This window comes from Calonectris borealis, chromosome 2, assembly GCF_964195595.1.
Source record: "Calonectris borealis chromosome 2, bCalBor7.hap1.2, whole genome shotgun sequence".
In the NCBI taxonomy this organism is placed as follows: domain Eukaryota; kingdom Metazoa; phylum Chordata; class Aves; order Procellariiformes; family Procellariidae; genus Calonectris; species Calonectris borealis.
In genome coordinates, this window is record NC_134313.1 from 131,520,023 (window position 1) to 131,538,027 (window position 18,005).

The window sequence follows — 18,005 nt, forward strand, 5'->3', positions numbered from 1 at the left end:
ACTGTGCAAATTGTTTTCCTCTTCCTCCCTCCTCTTTAATTTTATAATGACTAGAAAATAATTTAAGGCCCTAATAATTCAGATTAACTGATGTTCTTGGTCAGAGCTCCATTGACTTTTACAGGACGTTTTATATATATGTAGATGTTCACTGCAATCTGAACACAGAAACAGTGTCTTGAATTGGTTAAAAAAAATTAAAATGTAGAATGCATGTCTTGAAGACCTCTAATTAAAACAACGCTTTTCAACAGACATCACCATCTTCCCGTTTTTCCCAACTGAACAAAAACTGCATTTTGATCTCTGTAGGATTTTGCTCATTTTTCTTCAAATTTATTAGCTTCTGTAATTATATAGTCCATTTTATTGTTAAATCAGAAACAGTAAGAGAACACTCTAGGTTGGTATAGTCATTTTACAATGAGCATATCAGCTACAATACCTTTACCTAATGTTGTCAGAAAACCAAAACAGAACCAGAACAGCAATTTTTTTTTTTTTTTGACAAACCTGCTTATTGAGATATCACCTATTCTGTAAGGAAGAAAATACTTGAAAAATAAAAAAGTTAAAATTTAGTTAAAAGCTTTACTTGTCTGGGAGCAATCTCATAAAACTCTTTAATATGAGCACTTCACTTCACAAAATGAAAAACTATTTACAACATTTTGTTTGCAGTTTGGTCACATTATCTACACACATTTGCAGAAGATCTTAGGCAAAATAGGTATGTATCTTCTTCTGACATAGGCTATCAGACTGATTGCACATTTTCCTTTTATATAATGGCTCTCCTATAGTGCACTGAAGTCAGTGATCACTGTCTAATTACATTCTCATTTTAATTTATGGCTCAACAATAAAATCAATACCACTTCAAACCCAAATATCTGAGCGGCTGAATTACATATAGTGTGAAACACGTGGATTCCACTTTTTTGGAGCTGATTTTCAAAAGAGTAATTCACCTCACTAGCACAATTAACAAATTGTGCAAAGAAATAAAGGACTTGTGCATCCAATCCGTTTGAAAATCAAGGCATCTTGTCAAATTCTCTCAACTCATTTCCCTCTAGTTACAGCTCATTTAAAAAATGTTCATTTCCCTATGGCACTAAAATGAACTTTTCAGCACGCCATTACTGAATTAGAGTATCTTTTATATATATACTATATTTTGGCCAATAATGTAATTTCCATGTTACACAATATCATTGCCTTCACAAACAGAGCTGCTACATACATTCACAGTTTCAATAGATTGTAATTAGCTTCTCCAGTTGTGCTTTAAAAATTCCAAATAGTTTCCAACAGTAAGTGCAAAGCAAATGTCCTATGCAGCTACAATTGGTCACAGAGTTATAAACTCCATAAGTACGAGAAGAGCGTTCTCTCATTCTCCGTTTTCATCACCTGCTTTTTCAGGTATGACCTCCAGACTTCGACGGGGCTTTGAGATTTCTGCATTTTCAGTGCCTGGCTTATTGAGTCCACATGAAAGAGTGGCATAATGGATTTGTTTCAGATTCTCCAGTGCTTCATTTTTAGCATATTTGAGAAGATCAGCTTGTCCCTGTAAGAAAAAAATGCAGTTACACAATTGATAAAAGGATTCTCTCCCCACCTCCCTTCTGTTTGTTTCAGATTAATGGTACAGTTGCCCTGCTCAAAAAAAAAACAAAAAAAAGCGCCCAAAACCCCAAAATAAAACTCAAAGTTGGATTACTTGAAGTTAGTAAGAATCAAGCTCTTTGCTTGCTCTGGAGCCAACCAGTTGCATAAACAAAAGGATAGGGATCATTTCTACCTAAAAGCTTTCAGGAAATTAATCTGTGCTGTATTTTTAATCCATGGGGACTATAAATGTTTCTGCATAGAGAAAATGGTGAAGGTTGATTTTAATACTTCAGGGAGCAGTTAAACTGTTTTGTTTTTCAGTTCTTTGAGATTTTTTTTCCTAGCAATGTGATTCATTCAATGGTAGCATGGTAAAGGATCAATGTTTGTCAAAGCATGAAATAGGAAAACACAGGTTGGCAAGCAACGTGTAAAAAGGACAGTGATGACAAAGCCTTCACAGGATTGTTTGCAATTCAGTGCTATCACTATCCCTTTTTACTTGCACTCTTTCTCTTCTTAGTAATTAAATTTTAAGTGAAGCTGTAAGAGAAACTGTCCCAGACTTAGGTGAGTTGGCTCTGTCCTGCAGTATTAGCTACTCCATCTCTTTGCATTGATTAAAGCCCTCTAACAGCAACAGCTCTCATTAGCAGACTATGGACTGCCTTTTCTGCAGCCACTACCTGCCTGCCCTGCCCCTACGCAGGGAACGAACAAGCCTGTAGCGCATGGTGAGCACGCGTCTCTTACTGGTGGGCACAGGAAAGTTCACAAACACCTGCAGAAGGTCTGCAAGGGCCAAAGTGATTGCGCTGTGTCTGCACTCCCGGAGGAGAACTGCCTCACAGCTTACAGAAAAGCAAATGATGCTTCAAAAATACCTATCTTCAACGGTGTCATTTCCAACTGAAGGGGAGAAAAACACACACACAAACAAACAAACAAACCCAAGTACTGTAGTTCCTTGAGTCTGTCAGTTCCTATAACGTCTAATGAGATATGGACACTGACTGCACCTTTTCCTTAATTGGGGTACTCATGTCTGTCCTGTGTAAATTCCGGCTCCTGACAGACACTTGAAGAGATGCTAATGTCTCTTCTAGAGACATAACAGCTATGTTGCCTCTCCTCCTCTGCCAAATAAGGTTGAAATCCAACTTTACTTTTTGATTTAAAAAATAAAGGAGGAGAGGTAGAACAGCAGTCAGACAAAAACATGTGTGCACTCATGGTGTGATACTTCAGCCTTTCTTCTCTAGCAACTCAGAACATAAATACTATCCTATGAAGTAAGCAGAATTACGCATTTGAGGCACACAAATTGAAAACAAATATTGCTTTCTTCAAAGAAATAATGCCCCCCCTCCCCTTATCCAAGACTATAATAGTCAAAGTGTTATTTTCTGATTACGAAACAGGAAAAAATCTAGAAGTTCACCAATCACAGCACAAGCTTCAGTAACATTTTCTTCTACAGAAAACCAAGGATACTTTTTTTTTAAAAGAATCACATACTTTTTTCCAAACTGACAAACAACTAAAAGCTAATTTAAAACACTCCAGCAGACTAAATGAGTCATATCTGGAATGCATCTGTTTCTAGCCCAAGTTCCATTTTACATGGATTAGTAGAATATAGTTCTGGAACTTTAATCAAGTTGTTTATTATAGGCAGAGCTGCTAGCAACAATCTATTAATAAGGTTGCCCAAAACTTCTCATTTAAAAAAAACTGTTTCCAGTTGCTTATACGCTTGCCAAACTTTAACTACTTCAGCTGATACTCTCTATGCAGGATTTTTGCCACTGCCATTATTATTACCGTTTAATATTATTCTTTAACCTTACCCATATGGTTCATTCAGTTCTGAGAATAAAGACAGGAAAATGCTGTCAGAATTTTTTTTAACAATCTTCCATCCTTCCCTCCCCACTCCCACTTGGGGTAAGGACTTGTAATTCAAATGACTTCAGGGACCCAGAAGAGTAGATCCAAGTTATGAGCTTTTAATAAACAAAAATCAGATTGTGAACGTGGTTATACAATCACTAGGATTTCATTCTCGATCATTCTTCATCTCTTGACAGCTCCAGCCATGTGGCAAGACAATGCGTATTCCATTCCCACACAATAATGAATACGCGTTAGAAGAAGTTGGGGTTTTCCCATATGGCTTCTCCAAGTTGTCTTACCACCAACATTTGGTTGCCAACGCAGGCAGTCCAAAAGCCAGACTGGAGGAGGGGAAGGAAGAGCCTGGGACAGGGACTCTGGCGAGGAGGCGGATGGAGAAAAGGAGGGGGCAAGTGATCTCTGAGACTGACCTGGCAGTAAGTCTAGGACTGCAGAAAGAGAAGTTGGACTGTACTACACAAAGCAGAGACTAGATCTTACTGAAAGAGGAGACTGTGAAATAATGAAAAACGAACACATGGCGGCAAGACTGAATTTGTACCAGACAGGTGAGTGGAGAAAGGGAAAGATTGAGGCAACATTTGAGATCAGAATACAACAAGAAAATGGATTGACAAAGTCCACCATGTGGAAAGAAGCCTGAAAATGATAGACAAGTAGAAGGACTAACAACTCAAAGAGTGAGAGAGCTTGGTGATGAGACTAAAAGCTGGTGAGAGAGAAAAACAAACAAAAATACAGAGCAAGGAGAAGACTGCAGAATACAACAAAATCAAGCAAGGTGATAAAACTAAAATTAAGGCTCATCGGGAAGGATCTCTAGAGGAGGCGAAGAGGGGGCAAGATGAACTGGAAAGCAATGGGAAAAAACTGCCAGAAGAGAAAATTAGGCACCAAGTGGGAACAGAATACTGGATGAAGGAGAGAGGGGAAGCAGGAAGCCAGGGGTTAGCGGGAATGACTGGGTTTTCAGCAGGGAACTGGGAGTGTCCGGACAAGACTGATCAGGGAAGATGAACTTTGTAGACAAGAGTGCCATTGATTTAGTAAGTAAATTAATAGTACAGTCAGTTGACTACAAGCTGGAACACGGGAATCTCTCACATCTATGGGCTACTTAGAGGCCTTTCACCTTCTTACCAGCCCCAAATGGCCGTATGCTACTTGCTCTTAAAATGCATACTGTAAAGCCAATACAAGAAACCTATCAACAGCTCAAACACTAGTCAAGCAGATTTATCATGAGGCAGTACAAAAAAAACTACATTCAAAGAGACAAAGCTGGTCCACAGAGACAACTCAGTGCTGGAATCTGGAGCGGTTGCAGAACGAAACCCATATAATGTTTCTCTCTATATGGCAGGGCTGGCTCTGTCAGCCTTTCACCTCAGGTAAGTGTAAATGAATTCACTCCTTTAGTGTTGTCTGTCAAACACACCACAAAACTCGAATTTATTCCCAGGACTGTGGTTAACAGGCATTTTGTGGTAATTCCCATCTAGGAAGAGGACCGATACAGTCCTTGCACATCACAAGTGCAGAGCACTGCAAGAGCGCTGTTCTCACAGCAGCAGATGGCAATCACTGCTCCCTTCCCTTCACCGTGGTTAAAATTCGCTAACAGGACTGAGCACTATGTAACTTTAATACCTATTTCGCATATTGATCTTTACAAGCTTCAGAAAATGAATCAAGCATCAAACTGTTTTGTAGGCAGACATGAAAAAGACCTTAAAGAACATCAAAGAACAAAACTGATATTCGTTCATAAGCTTTTAATAAACAGCAACGATAAAGGATGTGAATTAATGTGGAAGCCCAATTCAATATGCTTCATACCCCTCTGTCCCAATATGCCTGTGTCAACTACTCTGTTTTGGTTTTTTTTAAATCGACATTAAAAATCATCTGTTTGTTTTGATGCTTTTGGCTAAGAGGCAGTGTTTTTATATCATAGCTCCTGAAAGGTAATTAAAAACAAAACCAAAGTGTTCCTATCAGTACTTACACCTATGAAATGAGGTATCATTTCAGAGTCAATCGGATATAGCATCAACTAGAATGTCTCAGCACAGCTATAATTTGGTATGTATTCACTCATGATTTTTGGTTAACAGGTTCTTCAGTGAGTGTGGGAACATGAAAGTAAAACTGTAGAGATGACATTTGAAATAACTGCATGAGCACCCTTCCCCCCCCAAAATCCCAGAAAACTGTATCAGTAATGACTGGGCGTTAGCTCAGGTTCTGGGACCCAAAGCTCGTATCAGGAAAACTAAGAAGCCAGTATCCCTTTCTCAAAGTGTTTCTCTGAGCAGTGGCTGCTAGATACAATGGGACATACTGCAGTGCTCCATGCCCAGATGACATGCCCTGAGTGCATTTACAGAATCAGGACATAAAGGACTTAACTTCTTAACTTCTAAATATGGGTTTAATAAGGAGCCAAATCCCATCAGTCCAGCAACATCAAGAGACTAGTAGTTTCAGATAAATAAATTGAACTGGGATGTGCGAGGTTTTCTGAGTACCTACAGGACTAGGCAGCAGCTATCAGAGGCTTTACAAATGCCCCATGGTGACAACAGTGCTGCATGAATCTACTTGTAGATTGGGTCCTTAAAATTCAGATGAATTTTTAAAAGATATAGATTTAAGAAGTTGCACCCCTGTAAGTGCCTTGAGTGTTAATACATTTATAAAAATAATGTAGGTGCAGAACCAATGTCATTACAGAGGTAACAGATGCCATGAATTGCATGCCTTTGGATTTCTTTCAAGAGAAAGTAATTCATGGTGTCTAATGTGACATGCCTAAAAACTCACAGCCAACAAGAGGCATCTAACAAATGCTGGAGTTAGGGGTCCCACCATCATTCCGAGTGCTTCCATTGAGCTCTCCCTATATGTTTAGAATAGCTCTTTGTTGCAAAGACTAATTTAAAGATGCTGTTATGCTCTTCCTATGGGCATCTCAAATTCTGAGCCTATATAGGTTTTTTCCAAAGTTTTGCTATGCCAGGTAAATCCGTAAATTATTACATTATGTTGTTTGTAGGAGTCTGCTGCAACAGTACTTAGAGTGATTTTCTTTCTTCAGTTGTGTACTCTTTCTGGCAGGAAATGTAATTATCTATGTTTAGAAAATATGAGTGCTATCAGTCTAAGTAATAACAATAAATTACAAGCAAATGATCTTGCACACTGCCTATTTGAAAGAGAGGAATATTCTAATACTGTACAATCTCTCAATCTCTCAGATAGGCAACAAAGTTCACTAAAGCAGACTAAATTTACTTTAAGTGATGTTCTGAAGTTAAACAAGTATCTATATGTGCATATATGGGGTGCATAAGAATGGGAATGCGTGCATATACACATACACAAATTGAATAGAGATACCTGAGCTGAATTCAAACATACTATACCAATAATAAATTGTGGCTTCAAATTAGGAAAAATAAAATCTTTTAAAATAGTAATTGTAACGCATGTGCGCACACACAGGCACATATAGATATTTAATAGCTACATCAGATGTTCTAAACAAAGAGTTCGCCTAGAATTAAGCTGTCAATTTTGTTATTTTATCTAAGTTTCCATTGCATCAACTGTAGTCAAAATGTCCCAATTAAAAAAAAAGCTCAATATGTACCTTGAGGGTAAAATGCAGCTTAATCGGTTTGGAAAATACATCAGCCACCATGCGAGCATTCTGCGATTCCTGTGTGAGGGAGCTGAGGATGGCACTCATGCAGAATTACTTAGTAATGCTGTTTAGAGCCACACAGCAATTCCTAAATCGTAGCCAAGAGACCATGTAAAATACTGTTCCTAATTACAAGAAGAATAAAAAGTTAAATCCATCTAAGCATGGCGCTGCCTTCGGTGTGTTGGTTGCTCAACTGTATTGCTTGTTGAACAGCAAAATTTGGGGCCATGGAGTAGACAGTGTTTTATTTTTGTGCTGTTCAAGAGGGAAGTTAATTTGACATAGGCAGGGAATTCAACAGACAAAAGAAATTATTTTTAAAGTGTCTCAGATTGTCACTCTCTTGATCAATTTTTTTTTACTCTAAAAAATGTGGGCATTCCCTTTCCATCCCTGTCCTCACATATTTTTTAGAGAACTGGAAAATGGAAATGGAAAAACATAGTATTAGATCAAAATTATGACTGTAGGTCTTTTCCTCCAGACAGGAAGAGTAGTGTCTTAGAAACGGATCAACTTTTTCTATTTAATTATGTAATGCAAGACAAGTTATGGTTACAGCCTATAGTTAGGAGTCTGGAGTGAAAAAGCTCAATGTGTTACTTCAAACAAATCACAACCTCTAACTTTCTGTACATCTAAATGTGAGTAACAGCACTTAATAGATGCTTATGTGAACTGTAATACTGGTAAATAACTTCTAAGATGTAACAACATACCAGAACTTTTTGTAACACCTCCTGTTAAAGTTTCAACAACGGGCTGATTAAACATCTCACCAATTTTTTTTATAAAGTATTAATTATGGGACAAATTGTACCTTCCTACAGAAAGGACCTTAATCTGCGAGTAGAAAAAAAACAAGTCAATGTTGAAGAGATTTTCTCAATAATCTCTTCAAAAGGAAGGCCTTCTAACTTCATAATTACGTTAATCCTAAGGATATGCACAAAAGCCCTTCAATGCTCTGAAAAGCCAGGTCGACCACGCGGTTTCTCCAATTCCTGGCTTACGCAGAAGTCACGACTTCAACATTTCAGTCGCTCATCAACTGCACCTCCCCCCCACCACCAACCCTTATGTTCTGAATGGAAAGCAGAGATGAAGCAGAAGTACTGCTGTTTCAGGCAGCATTAAAATAGATTTGCCTATCCAAGCTGATACCAGATACCTTTGATGGAAAAGTAAAGAAGGGATAAGAATTTATTTCCTTCACATTTGCCCAAACCCACTGAACTGACTCCCCTCCTCCCTATGACCCCTAGCTAGCACAGGAACGGTACTTGACACATCCCATACACTCTCTTCAGGAAATTCCATTCTAAGAAAGGAGAAGTGATAGACTGGTCCTTTTACCTCTGCATGCATATTTTTAGAATGTACTAACTATACACGTTGTAGCAAATTTAACCTCTTTTTGATTCTCCTTTGCACTGGACTTGTGCAGCGTAACACAAGGGGGACCAGAGCACCAAGCAACACCGTGAAAAGCTTAACAGTTGAAACCAACATGGAAAGCTGGAGAAATACATGTGCATTACTGCTTTTCTGTAAGCAGTTCACTGTAAGAAGAGGTGAGAGGGAATTCTATTTTCAATAAGAACTAAAAATAAAAAAATACGTGGGAGAAAATAATTTTCTTTATAATTAAAACAGACTTTATAGTTTAATGTAGTGATGAAATACTTGACTGAGTGGGAGAGAAGAACTCATTAGTGGATGCAAACACAAAACTTGAATAATTTGGGCTAGAAGGATAGTGTCAAGGGAATAAATTAAGGGAGGCAGTTTTGCTATCTCTATAAATTTTGATATACTCTGCTGAGATGAAAGACCAATGATAAGAAACCTGAACTGTTCCACATCTAGTTTCCCAAGGGTCTCTGGCTGAAAGCTTTTTTATACTCCACCACTTACTGTTGTGTCAAATCCTAAGAAAATGCACTCGACAAAATGCAAAGGGAATCTCCAGCTCATATACACTCAACTTACTCCCTTCCGAATTGCTAGTATAATTTGTACGTATCATTAATCACCATTCGTCACTGACTGCAGTAGCAACAGCTTCCCTTTTGTTTTTCAATAACTGCATTAACCTTAACACTCTTGCTCCCTTTCAAATCACAAAGCAGGGTTTAGACAGCGGCATAGCTTCCTCCTGGCCCGAATCGCTTCACAGAAATCAATACTCATTGTTTCACCCATGTATTCAAGATTACAGTGGATCCTGTTAACGTTAAAAGGTTGTAAGAAGAAAATGTTAGACAAACTGAATGAAACAACCCTCCACAACAACAGAAAATAAGAAAAATTCACATTGAGAGTCTGCTGTGTTTTCAAGTTATATAAACTAAACTGAATATGGTTATAAAAGTGAATAAATCCAGTTGAACCGTGACACAGAATAATGACCAGTAACAATATTAGAATGTCAGTTGTGAATGGAAAAATACAGTAACTAACCAAAGGAAGACACATTACCTTTAAAATTGTAATGTTCCACGTAAAACTTTCTACTGATTTTTGCAGTTTTCTTTCTTTTAAGCCTTCTCTTGCTCCTATATTGTGCAGGTTTTCATGAAACTCCATTGCTGTGGAGAATAAAAGAGGGAGGAATATAGTATCTATTTTAATGCATTTTTGTAATCACAGAGAGAGTGATTTGAAACTAATAAGGCAAAAGGACAGTGAAAAAGCTTCAGAAATTTTACTCTTCAAGCACAAATGTTTCTGATCTAGCAATCTGCAACATTATACAACATGTCAATATACACAAATCTCTCTAAGCCAAAATCCACACTGAAGTACCTGTTGGGTCACTGCCATACAAAGATGGAGCCAAGCAAATATTTACTATACAAAAATATTCTTTAAGCGCAACTGAATTTGTTGCACCATATATAAAAACCTTTTTGTGAGTTGCTATAGAATGGAAGCAGTAATTTCATGAAATACTCTATCCCAACAAATTTATTTTGTGCCGTGTTCTTTTATGCACTAAATTTACATCACAGTTGTCCAGCTAACAGCTTATATGCTGGGGCCAGCCCAGAAAATAACCTTCTCACCTTACCCCTGAGGAAAAAAGGAATAACTGTGAAGAAGGAGTGCCAAGCGAACCACCAAGGACATTTTACCACACCCATGTAAACTACTGTGCCCACAAAACCTGTATCTGACAAACTCCATACCAAAAATTTTTGGCAAAATTCAGATTAGCTTGATCTAAACATTGAGTAGAGTGACCAGAGCTTCAGTTTTAACCCAGCGCACTGCACAGATACAAGAAAAATAATTTGCTTTCCATGCTGCTGCTACAAGTCATATAAAAATAAATTTGAAACAGTTTCCTTCATACAGGGGAAGTACACACATCAACCCAACATGGATTACAGCAATTCTCCTATAGAAGTCATACATTAAATTGTGCTCTCAGGATCTCCGTCAGTAATAACATAAAGGGTATTTTGAGGGCAAAAGTTGGCAAGCGGTTGTTACTTACACCTATGAACGTAAACCCAAGTTATACCTTAATTACAAATTATAATTTTAACTACGTTGATTAAGCTCTTGTATTTGCCCTGTGAGTGTATGTGCTTCAAAATTTACATGTAATTAATTATTATGGAATAAGCATACAAACTTGCATTGGCTGTCGCTCCTAGAATAGACTGACTTTTAAGGACATTATAGTATCTGTTCTTCGTAATCTCTACCCCACACTCATGTCTCATTACAAGAAAGAGATATGACTGTTTTCATTGTACATTCCCTTCCCTTACTCCCATATACACATATATAAACTTTAAAAATTATTCATAAATTCATCTGAAAGACAAGATTGTTCTTTTTAGCTTTTCTTACTATTTTAAATTTTACTACAAGGAAAACAAATGGCAAATATTTTCCCTGAATTAAACTACTGTATCATTTTTATTTCAATCATTTCATTATAGCTCTGTCTCTGCCTCTAGAATACAGCCTCAAGTAAACAATTCATACTATATTTCCCCAAAATAGTTTTCTAACCAGGTGAGAAATTAAAGTTCATTCATCCATCACTGTTTCCAAGTATCCATTTCCTGTTCATATCATCCAAAAAAATAAACTCCCAATATGATCATGGAAAGATTATGCACAGATTCATATTTACAACATTGCACTTCTAGAGCCACCATGAAAATACAGATTTTCTTACCTGTACTGTGAATTCTGAGACTATACTGCTAAACTTTTGGAGTTCTGTACCTCATTTCCATCTTTATAAATACTGCCCTTCAAATCCAAGGGCACTAGTGATCGATAATAACTTTGAACTGAAGCCGCCCAGAGAGAGATTTAAGAATAATGCTGAGGACCTGCATGACTGATGTGAAATTGGTGCGTTACAGATTTCAGATTCTTCTTACGTATGCAAAGTCACTAGTATCTCAAACATGGAGACAGTGGTGACCACATATTCTGCTAGCCAGAAGAGCTCTTTTCTATCTCACTGACTACCTTCTGTGGTGACTCTCTTCCTTCTTTATGCTCATGCCATGTTACATTTCTGTTCTGCCAAAGCCACTCCACTCCAGCTAAATATTCCTGGCAGTTAGCAGCAACATCTCAGTGCCCTTTTTCAGAAAATGAAACAAAGTCAGATCATCCTACCAGGGCGCACACGTGTAAACCCTCAGCAAACAGGTACCTTTTGCTTAAACAGCACGCATCTCGCCCCTCTCCTCAACACCTCTTATGGACTGGATAGGGCAACCCTCCATTATCACGCTAAACCAAAGCTATCCTACTCTAAGCCTAAACATACAGCCAGTGACAAGTAGATTTGAATTTTATTTCTGTTTCTATTCTAGCTTGCCTGATAAATTGAAATGGATTATTTCACCTCTAAGTCTCAGTTTTTCCATCTGTTCAATGAAAGGAATTATATTTGCTACGCAATATATGGGCAACTTAATTTTAAAGTATGAATGCAGCACAGCACTTAACTGTTGACTACACCTCTCTTGGTATTCCCCTTCTACGTTCCTGATTGTTTTCTTTGATTTTGTGTTGGAACTCACTATTTAATGCATTAATACTGGTGAGGTTATAACACAAGTGTTAAATTCCAAAACAAAACTGACTTCTTAGAAGATAAAAGAAAAATTAAAAGAGAGGAAAGAGCTTTTAATTTACAGCTAAATTAATAAAATGAAAAATATGTTCATATAAACTCATGTAAAAGTGCCTTTAAGATATTCATGAAAGATAACTGGATGTTAACTTTTTTTTTTAATAAATACATATAATTTTCTCTCTCCTTGCAAGTAAAAATTAAGATATAGTAAGCAAATTACTTTTACGAGGCTTAATTACTTCTAGAATTATTAGTCCATTAGTCATTTCAAACTGCCTGAGAGCTCTTGGATGATAACACACATAATACTAACCTGATTTATCACTCTTAATATATTTCTGCATATACCACCTGCTTAATCCAAAAAAGCAATAGTTACTCATGTTTTCCACTTTTACTGGCAGATATTAAAAAGGGTATCACCCACAAGTTTCTGCATGATCCTGAAGATTATTTAGGATGTGCATTCTTCTTGTGTTCAGATGGAATTTCCTGGTTTTTAATTTGTGCCCACTGCAGAAATCTTTTTATCTATAATGAAGTTGTTATTGATTGTTGTCTTGAGCCAGAAAGCTCAGTTCTAAAAACTTCTTTTGATTGGAGATGTCAACTTGTTGTGGTTTAACCCCAGCCAGCAACTGAACAGCACGCAGCCGCTCGCTCACTCCCCCCTGGTGGGATGGGGGAGAGAATCGGAAGAGTAAAAGTAAGAAAACTCGTGGGTTGAGATAAAGACAATTTAATAGGGAAAGCAAAAGCCGCACACACAAGCAAAGCAAAACAAGGAATTCCTTCACTACTTCCCATGGGCAGGCAGGTGTTCAGCCATCTCCAGGAAAGCAGGGCTCCATCACGCATAACGGTTACTTGGGAAGATGAATACCATCACTCCGAATGTCCCCCCCTTCCTTCTTCTTCCCCCAGCTTTATATGCTGAGCATGACGTCATATGGTATGGAATATCCCTTTGGTCAGTTGGGGTCAGCTGTCCCGGCTGTGTCCCCTCCCAACTTCTTGCGCACTCCCACCCTACTCGCTGGTGGGGTGGGTTGAGAAGCAGAAAAGGCCTTGACTCTGCGTAAGCACTGCTCAGCAGTAACTTAAACACCCCTGTATTATCAACATTGTTTTCAGCACAAATCCGACACATACCCCCATACTAGCTACTATGAAGAAAATAAACCCTATCGCAGCCAAAACCAGCACACAACTTTACTAAAATCCTTATTTACATAGAATCGCAGAGGTTGGAAGGCACCTCTGGAGATAGTCTAGTCCAACCTCCTTGCTCAAAGTAGGGTCAGGTTGAGCAGATTGCCCACGATTGTGTCCAGTTGGCTGTTGAATATCACCAAGGATGGAGACGCCACAACCCCTCTGGTTGTTGGCAACCTCTTCCAGTGTTTGACCACCCAAGATCCCCACTGAGCCTTCTCTGCTCGAGGCTGGACAGTCCCAGCTCTCTCAGCCTCTCCTTATATAAAAGATGCTCCAGTCCATTCATGAATCATCTTTGTGGCCCTTGCTGGACTCTCATTAATATGTCTGTGCCTCTCTTTTACTGGGGAGTCCAGACCTGTATGCAGTACTGCAGATGTGACCTCACCAATGCTGACTAGAGGGGATGGACCGACTCCCTCGGTCTTCTGGCGATGCACTTCCTTAGGTGTGTTCAACTTGTTGTCCACCAGGACACCCAGGTCCTTTTCTCTGAAGCTGCTTTCCAGCCAGTCAGCCTCCAGCCTATACGGGTGCATGCATGGGATCATTCCTCCCCAGGTGCAGGATGCAGCACTTCCCTTTGCTGAACTTCATGGGGTTCCTGTCACCCCACTTATCCAGCTTGTCAAAGTCCCTCTGAGTAGCAGCACAACCATCTGCTCTATCCAACCTCCTCCAAGTTTTGTATCTTCTGCCAACTTGCTGAGGATGCGCTCCACCCCATCATCCAGGTGATGAAGATCCAAATGAAGATGTTTAAACAGTAGTAGCTCCAGTGTCAACCCCTGGGGCACAGCACTAGTGACTGTCCTCCAGAAGGACTTTGTGCTGCTGATCACAACGCTTTGAGCCTGACTGGTCAGCTAGTTTTCAGTCCACCTCACTGCCCACTTATCTGGCCTCTACTTCCTTAGTTTGTCTATGAGGATGTTACGAGAGACAGTGTTGAAAGCCTTATTAGTAAAGTCGAAATAAGAAACATTCACTGCTCTCCCCACTTCCACCAAGCCAGTCATCTCATTGTGGAAGGCTGTCAGGCTGATCAAGTCTGATTTCCGCTTTGTAAATCCATGCTGACTTTTCCCAATCACCTTCTTGTGTTTGGAAATGGTTTCCAAGTGGATTTACTCCACCACCTTCGCAGGGATTGAAGTGAAGCTTACTGGCTTTCTGGTCCTACTTTTGACCTTTCTTGAACTTGTTAAACTGTGGTAACTCTACCGCTTATGACAGTGTGATGAGGGTTCAAATCTCATTACTTGATTCCCTTCTGAGTTTCTGCTTGTGGAATATTAGGGCACTTAGTTTGCATAAGCTGCATTAAGAAGTCTGGTCACCCCTATTCCACTGTAAGTAAGGGCTAGCTGGCAGAAGCCATACAATTTCCTGAGTGCTTGCAAAATAAAAACACTTCCATCTTTCATAATCTCATTCAAGTTTTCCATGTTAAGGGCCAGCTTTTCATTGGAACATTCATCCCAACTATTGTAAGTCATGTAAATACACTGTTATATACATAACAAAATAGCAATAGCATGATTCAATGGCAGGTTTTAAAACTGAACAAAATACTACCAACAAATTTTCCCAAACATAATCAAAGATTTCACAGCATATCCTTCTCCACTGCAGTACACTTATTTTTTTAAAGCATTCTCATAAGCAATTCTTCAGTATTTCCTAATAATTAGTTTTCTCCCTCAGTGCAGAATCACTTTCTGTTTCCCAGTGAATGCTGATTAGTTTAGTTTGAATTTCATTATTGTCTCAGCTTTTCCTTCTCTCTCAGACCCCCTCTCCCACCCCTCGAATGTATGAGATGGCTTTAACACTTCTTCATCCCTCCTGCGAACATCTTACCATTCAAGATGCTCTTCTGAAATTCTATGTACAATTCTTTTCACCCATTTTTAATAACTTCAAACATTATGAGGAACAGAGAAATGCTATAAAGCTGATCAATGCAATAGGAACCTTATATCATGTGAGGACACTAATAAAAGTGTGCTTGGTTGGTCTAGCAAAAAAACCAAAAGAGGAGTAATTGCTCTCTAAACACACATCAGTCAGGTAAGACCTTGGACATCAAAGAATCATCATTGCAGCTAAAGGACAATATTAGGATGAATGTCCATCAGAAAAATTGGAATTTATGTAAAATTTATAACCATTGTAGATGTGGTTCTGTAAGCAGCCTTGAAAAGAAGAAAATAAAATTAAAAACTCATTCATTTTAAAATAAGCTTGACATGATCAATTTCCAAAAATTGTACCTGGGAGTAGACTTCAGGACTTTCCAGTCCTGTGTTTCCTCAAGCAGCTGCATGATGAATCCTCTAAATAATATTAAATGGCAGACCTCAAACCTGCATTAATTTATACTCAGCATATTCTGATGGAATGTTTATCTCCATATACTAAACAAGAACTGATATGACAGTACAGAAACTGGGGTGTCCTATTGCTATGACATACTTCAGTAACAAAAATCTCTTTCCTAAATAAAACGTGCAAGGCAATACAACAGTCTTGATGGACTGATAAGAATTCTGAGCTATCACCTGTCAGAATAACTTCCAGATTAGAACCTTAGCTTTATTTTATAGTCCTGGATTTTTAATCAGTGTTTTAATTGCCACAAATATATTCAGAAGATACAAACCCTTTCATAACTTACAAGCATGAGAGCTTATACTATTTATGTTATTCTTTTGCTGATGCTTGAAATGCTGGAACAAGGAAGATGTGTTTCTGTCGCTGCTCTGCATATTGGATATGTTGGCTTCGTAGTGCCAACATTGTATCTTCAGGGAAAAAAGTTTTATTTGGGGATATATTTCAGAAACAAGGTTGTAGATACTATTAAAGTTACTAATCTCCAACTATATTTAGCTTGGAAAGAATAGTTTCTTCATTTCTTCAAAATGAAATAACCTCATATGAAATTCACTATCCTTAATTGCTAACTAGAAATGACACCTGTTGAAAGTCAGTTAGCAATTCCTCCCACTACTGGGCTTTCACTATAGTTCCTAGTTACTACACTTAAGATATTGATTAAAATGTGACATATAAAGCAGCATAAGTGATTCTGCTATTTTTAAACTAGTTAAGACGCATATATTAAAAAAGCAAGTAGCCTTAAGTCACTGAGCTCCATGTATTTATATTTTTGCTTTTGTACTGTACCATACGTATATATTTGTTGGAAAACTCTGATGATAACTTCATGTTTATTAAAATCAAGATGTGAAGAGAGACTGAAACATGGAGAATCAGAGTGCATGTGTGTAAGGCAGGAGTTCAGACTGTTTGGAACGCTGCTATTTGTTTGCTTTTGTAAGAGTTACTATCACAAAGCCCTGGCATACCACCTCAATTTATAGGAAAAAAAAATCACACCTTTTCTTTAACTGAGACTTGAGATACTAATTTTCAAGGAATCCTTAGCAAAACAGTGAGCACAACACATGCTATACTGTATTTCTAAAGCCAAATTTCTGCTTGACATACTCATTTGTTTTCTTTGATGAAAGCTTTCTTGCCAAAAGCATGATGTACAACCTAGCCGAGACATGACTACACAGCAGGTGGGCTCTTCCTGGTATAGGTTTTTTCTCTTAACAAAGAACTTTATCAATGAAATAGCACAATGGTAAAACTTCGGCAATAAATGTATGTATTGAGTAGGCCTAATATGAAATGGGTAGCAAACAATGTTTGTCTATACGTATATAAAATACACACTGATAATACTGCAGGTAAGTACTTAACGTCAGTCAAGCCAAATAGATTTTATTTCATTCTTGGTAGAGCACTGTGATTTAAAAGCAAACGAAATACTTTTCAAAAGAGTAATAAGTAAGTAATAAAAATGAAATAAATATCAAATATTTTTAAAATGGAAGGAAAATATCATACAGCTCTTGATTAGGTTACCACATATTGCAGCTCAATTACTATATACACTCATCTTGAATGCTTACAAAGTTTCTGTGGATAATTTGCATACATAGATTTGTTCTTTACAAGAAAAAAAATCCAAGAAAGCACTTTATACATTAAAATATTTCTTCCTACACTGTGTAGGTTAAATGGTAATATAGGAAAGGAAAGAATTCTAGGAAAGAATTTACGCTGTAAGTACTCATTTCTACATATAAATATTTAATCTGCACATACAACTATTACACTTGGCCACACCTTTGAAAGCCACAGCTTTAATTTTTTACAGCATTAAATATGTTTCTTAATATTTTTATTCCAGATTATATTCCTTAAACACTCAGGTATTTCAACCTCACAATTTCCTCTTAAAACGAAGTTTATCAGAAAAGTGATTGGGAAAGGAATCTGGCTACCAGATCACATCAACAATAAATCAAATAAATTATGTTAGAGAAGCAACAGAAGTCA

General features: G+C 37.8%; 1 protein-coding gene across 1 annotated transcript in view; it reads right to left on the reverse strand.

Moving 5' to 3' along the window:
* Window positions 1-316: 316 nt before the first annotated feature.
* The window catches only part of PLCL2 (phospholipase C like 2), a 109,036-nt gene continuing 91,347 nt past the window's right edge, over window positions 317-18,005 (reverse strand). Inside the window, exons 5-6 of the mRNA XM_075143447.1 lie at window positions 9,731-9,840; window positions 317-1,576 (exon numbers count right to left, since the gene is read on the reverse strand). Of these exons, the coding sequence (XP_074999548.1) occupies window positions 1,397-1,576; window positions 9,731-9,840 (290 nt within the window). The 3' untranslated portion in view covers window positions 317-1,396. The remainder of the gene's footprint in view (window positions 1,577-9,730; window positions 9,841-18,005) is intronic.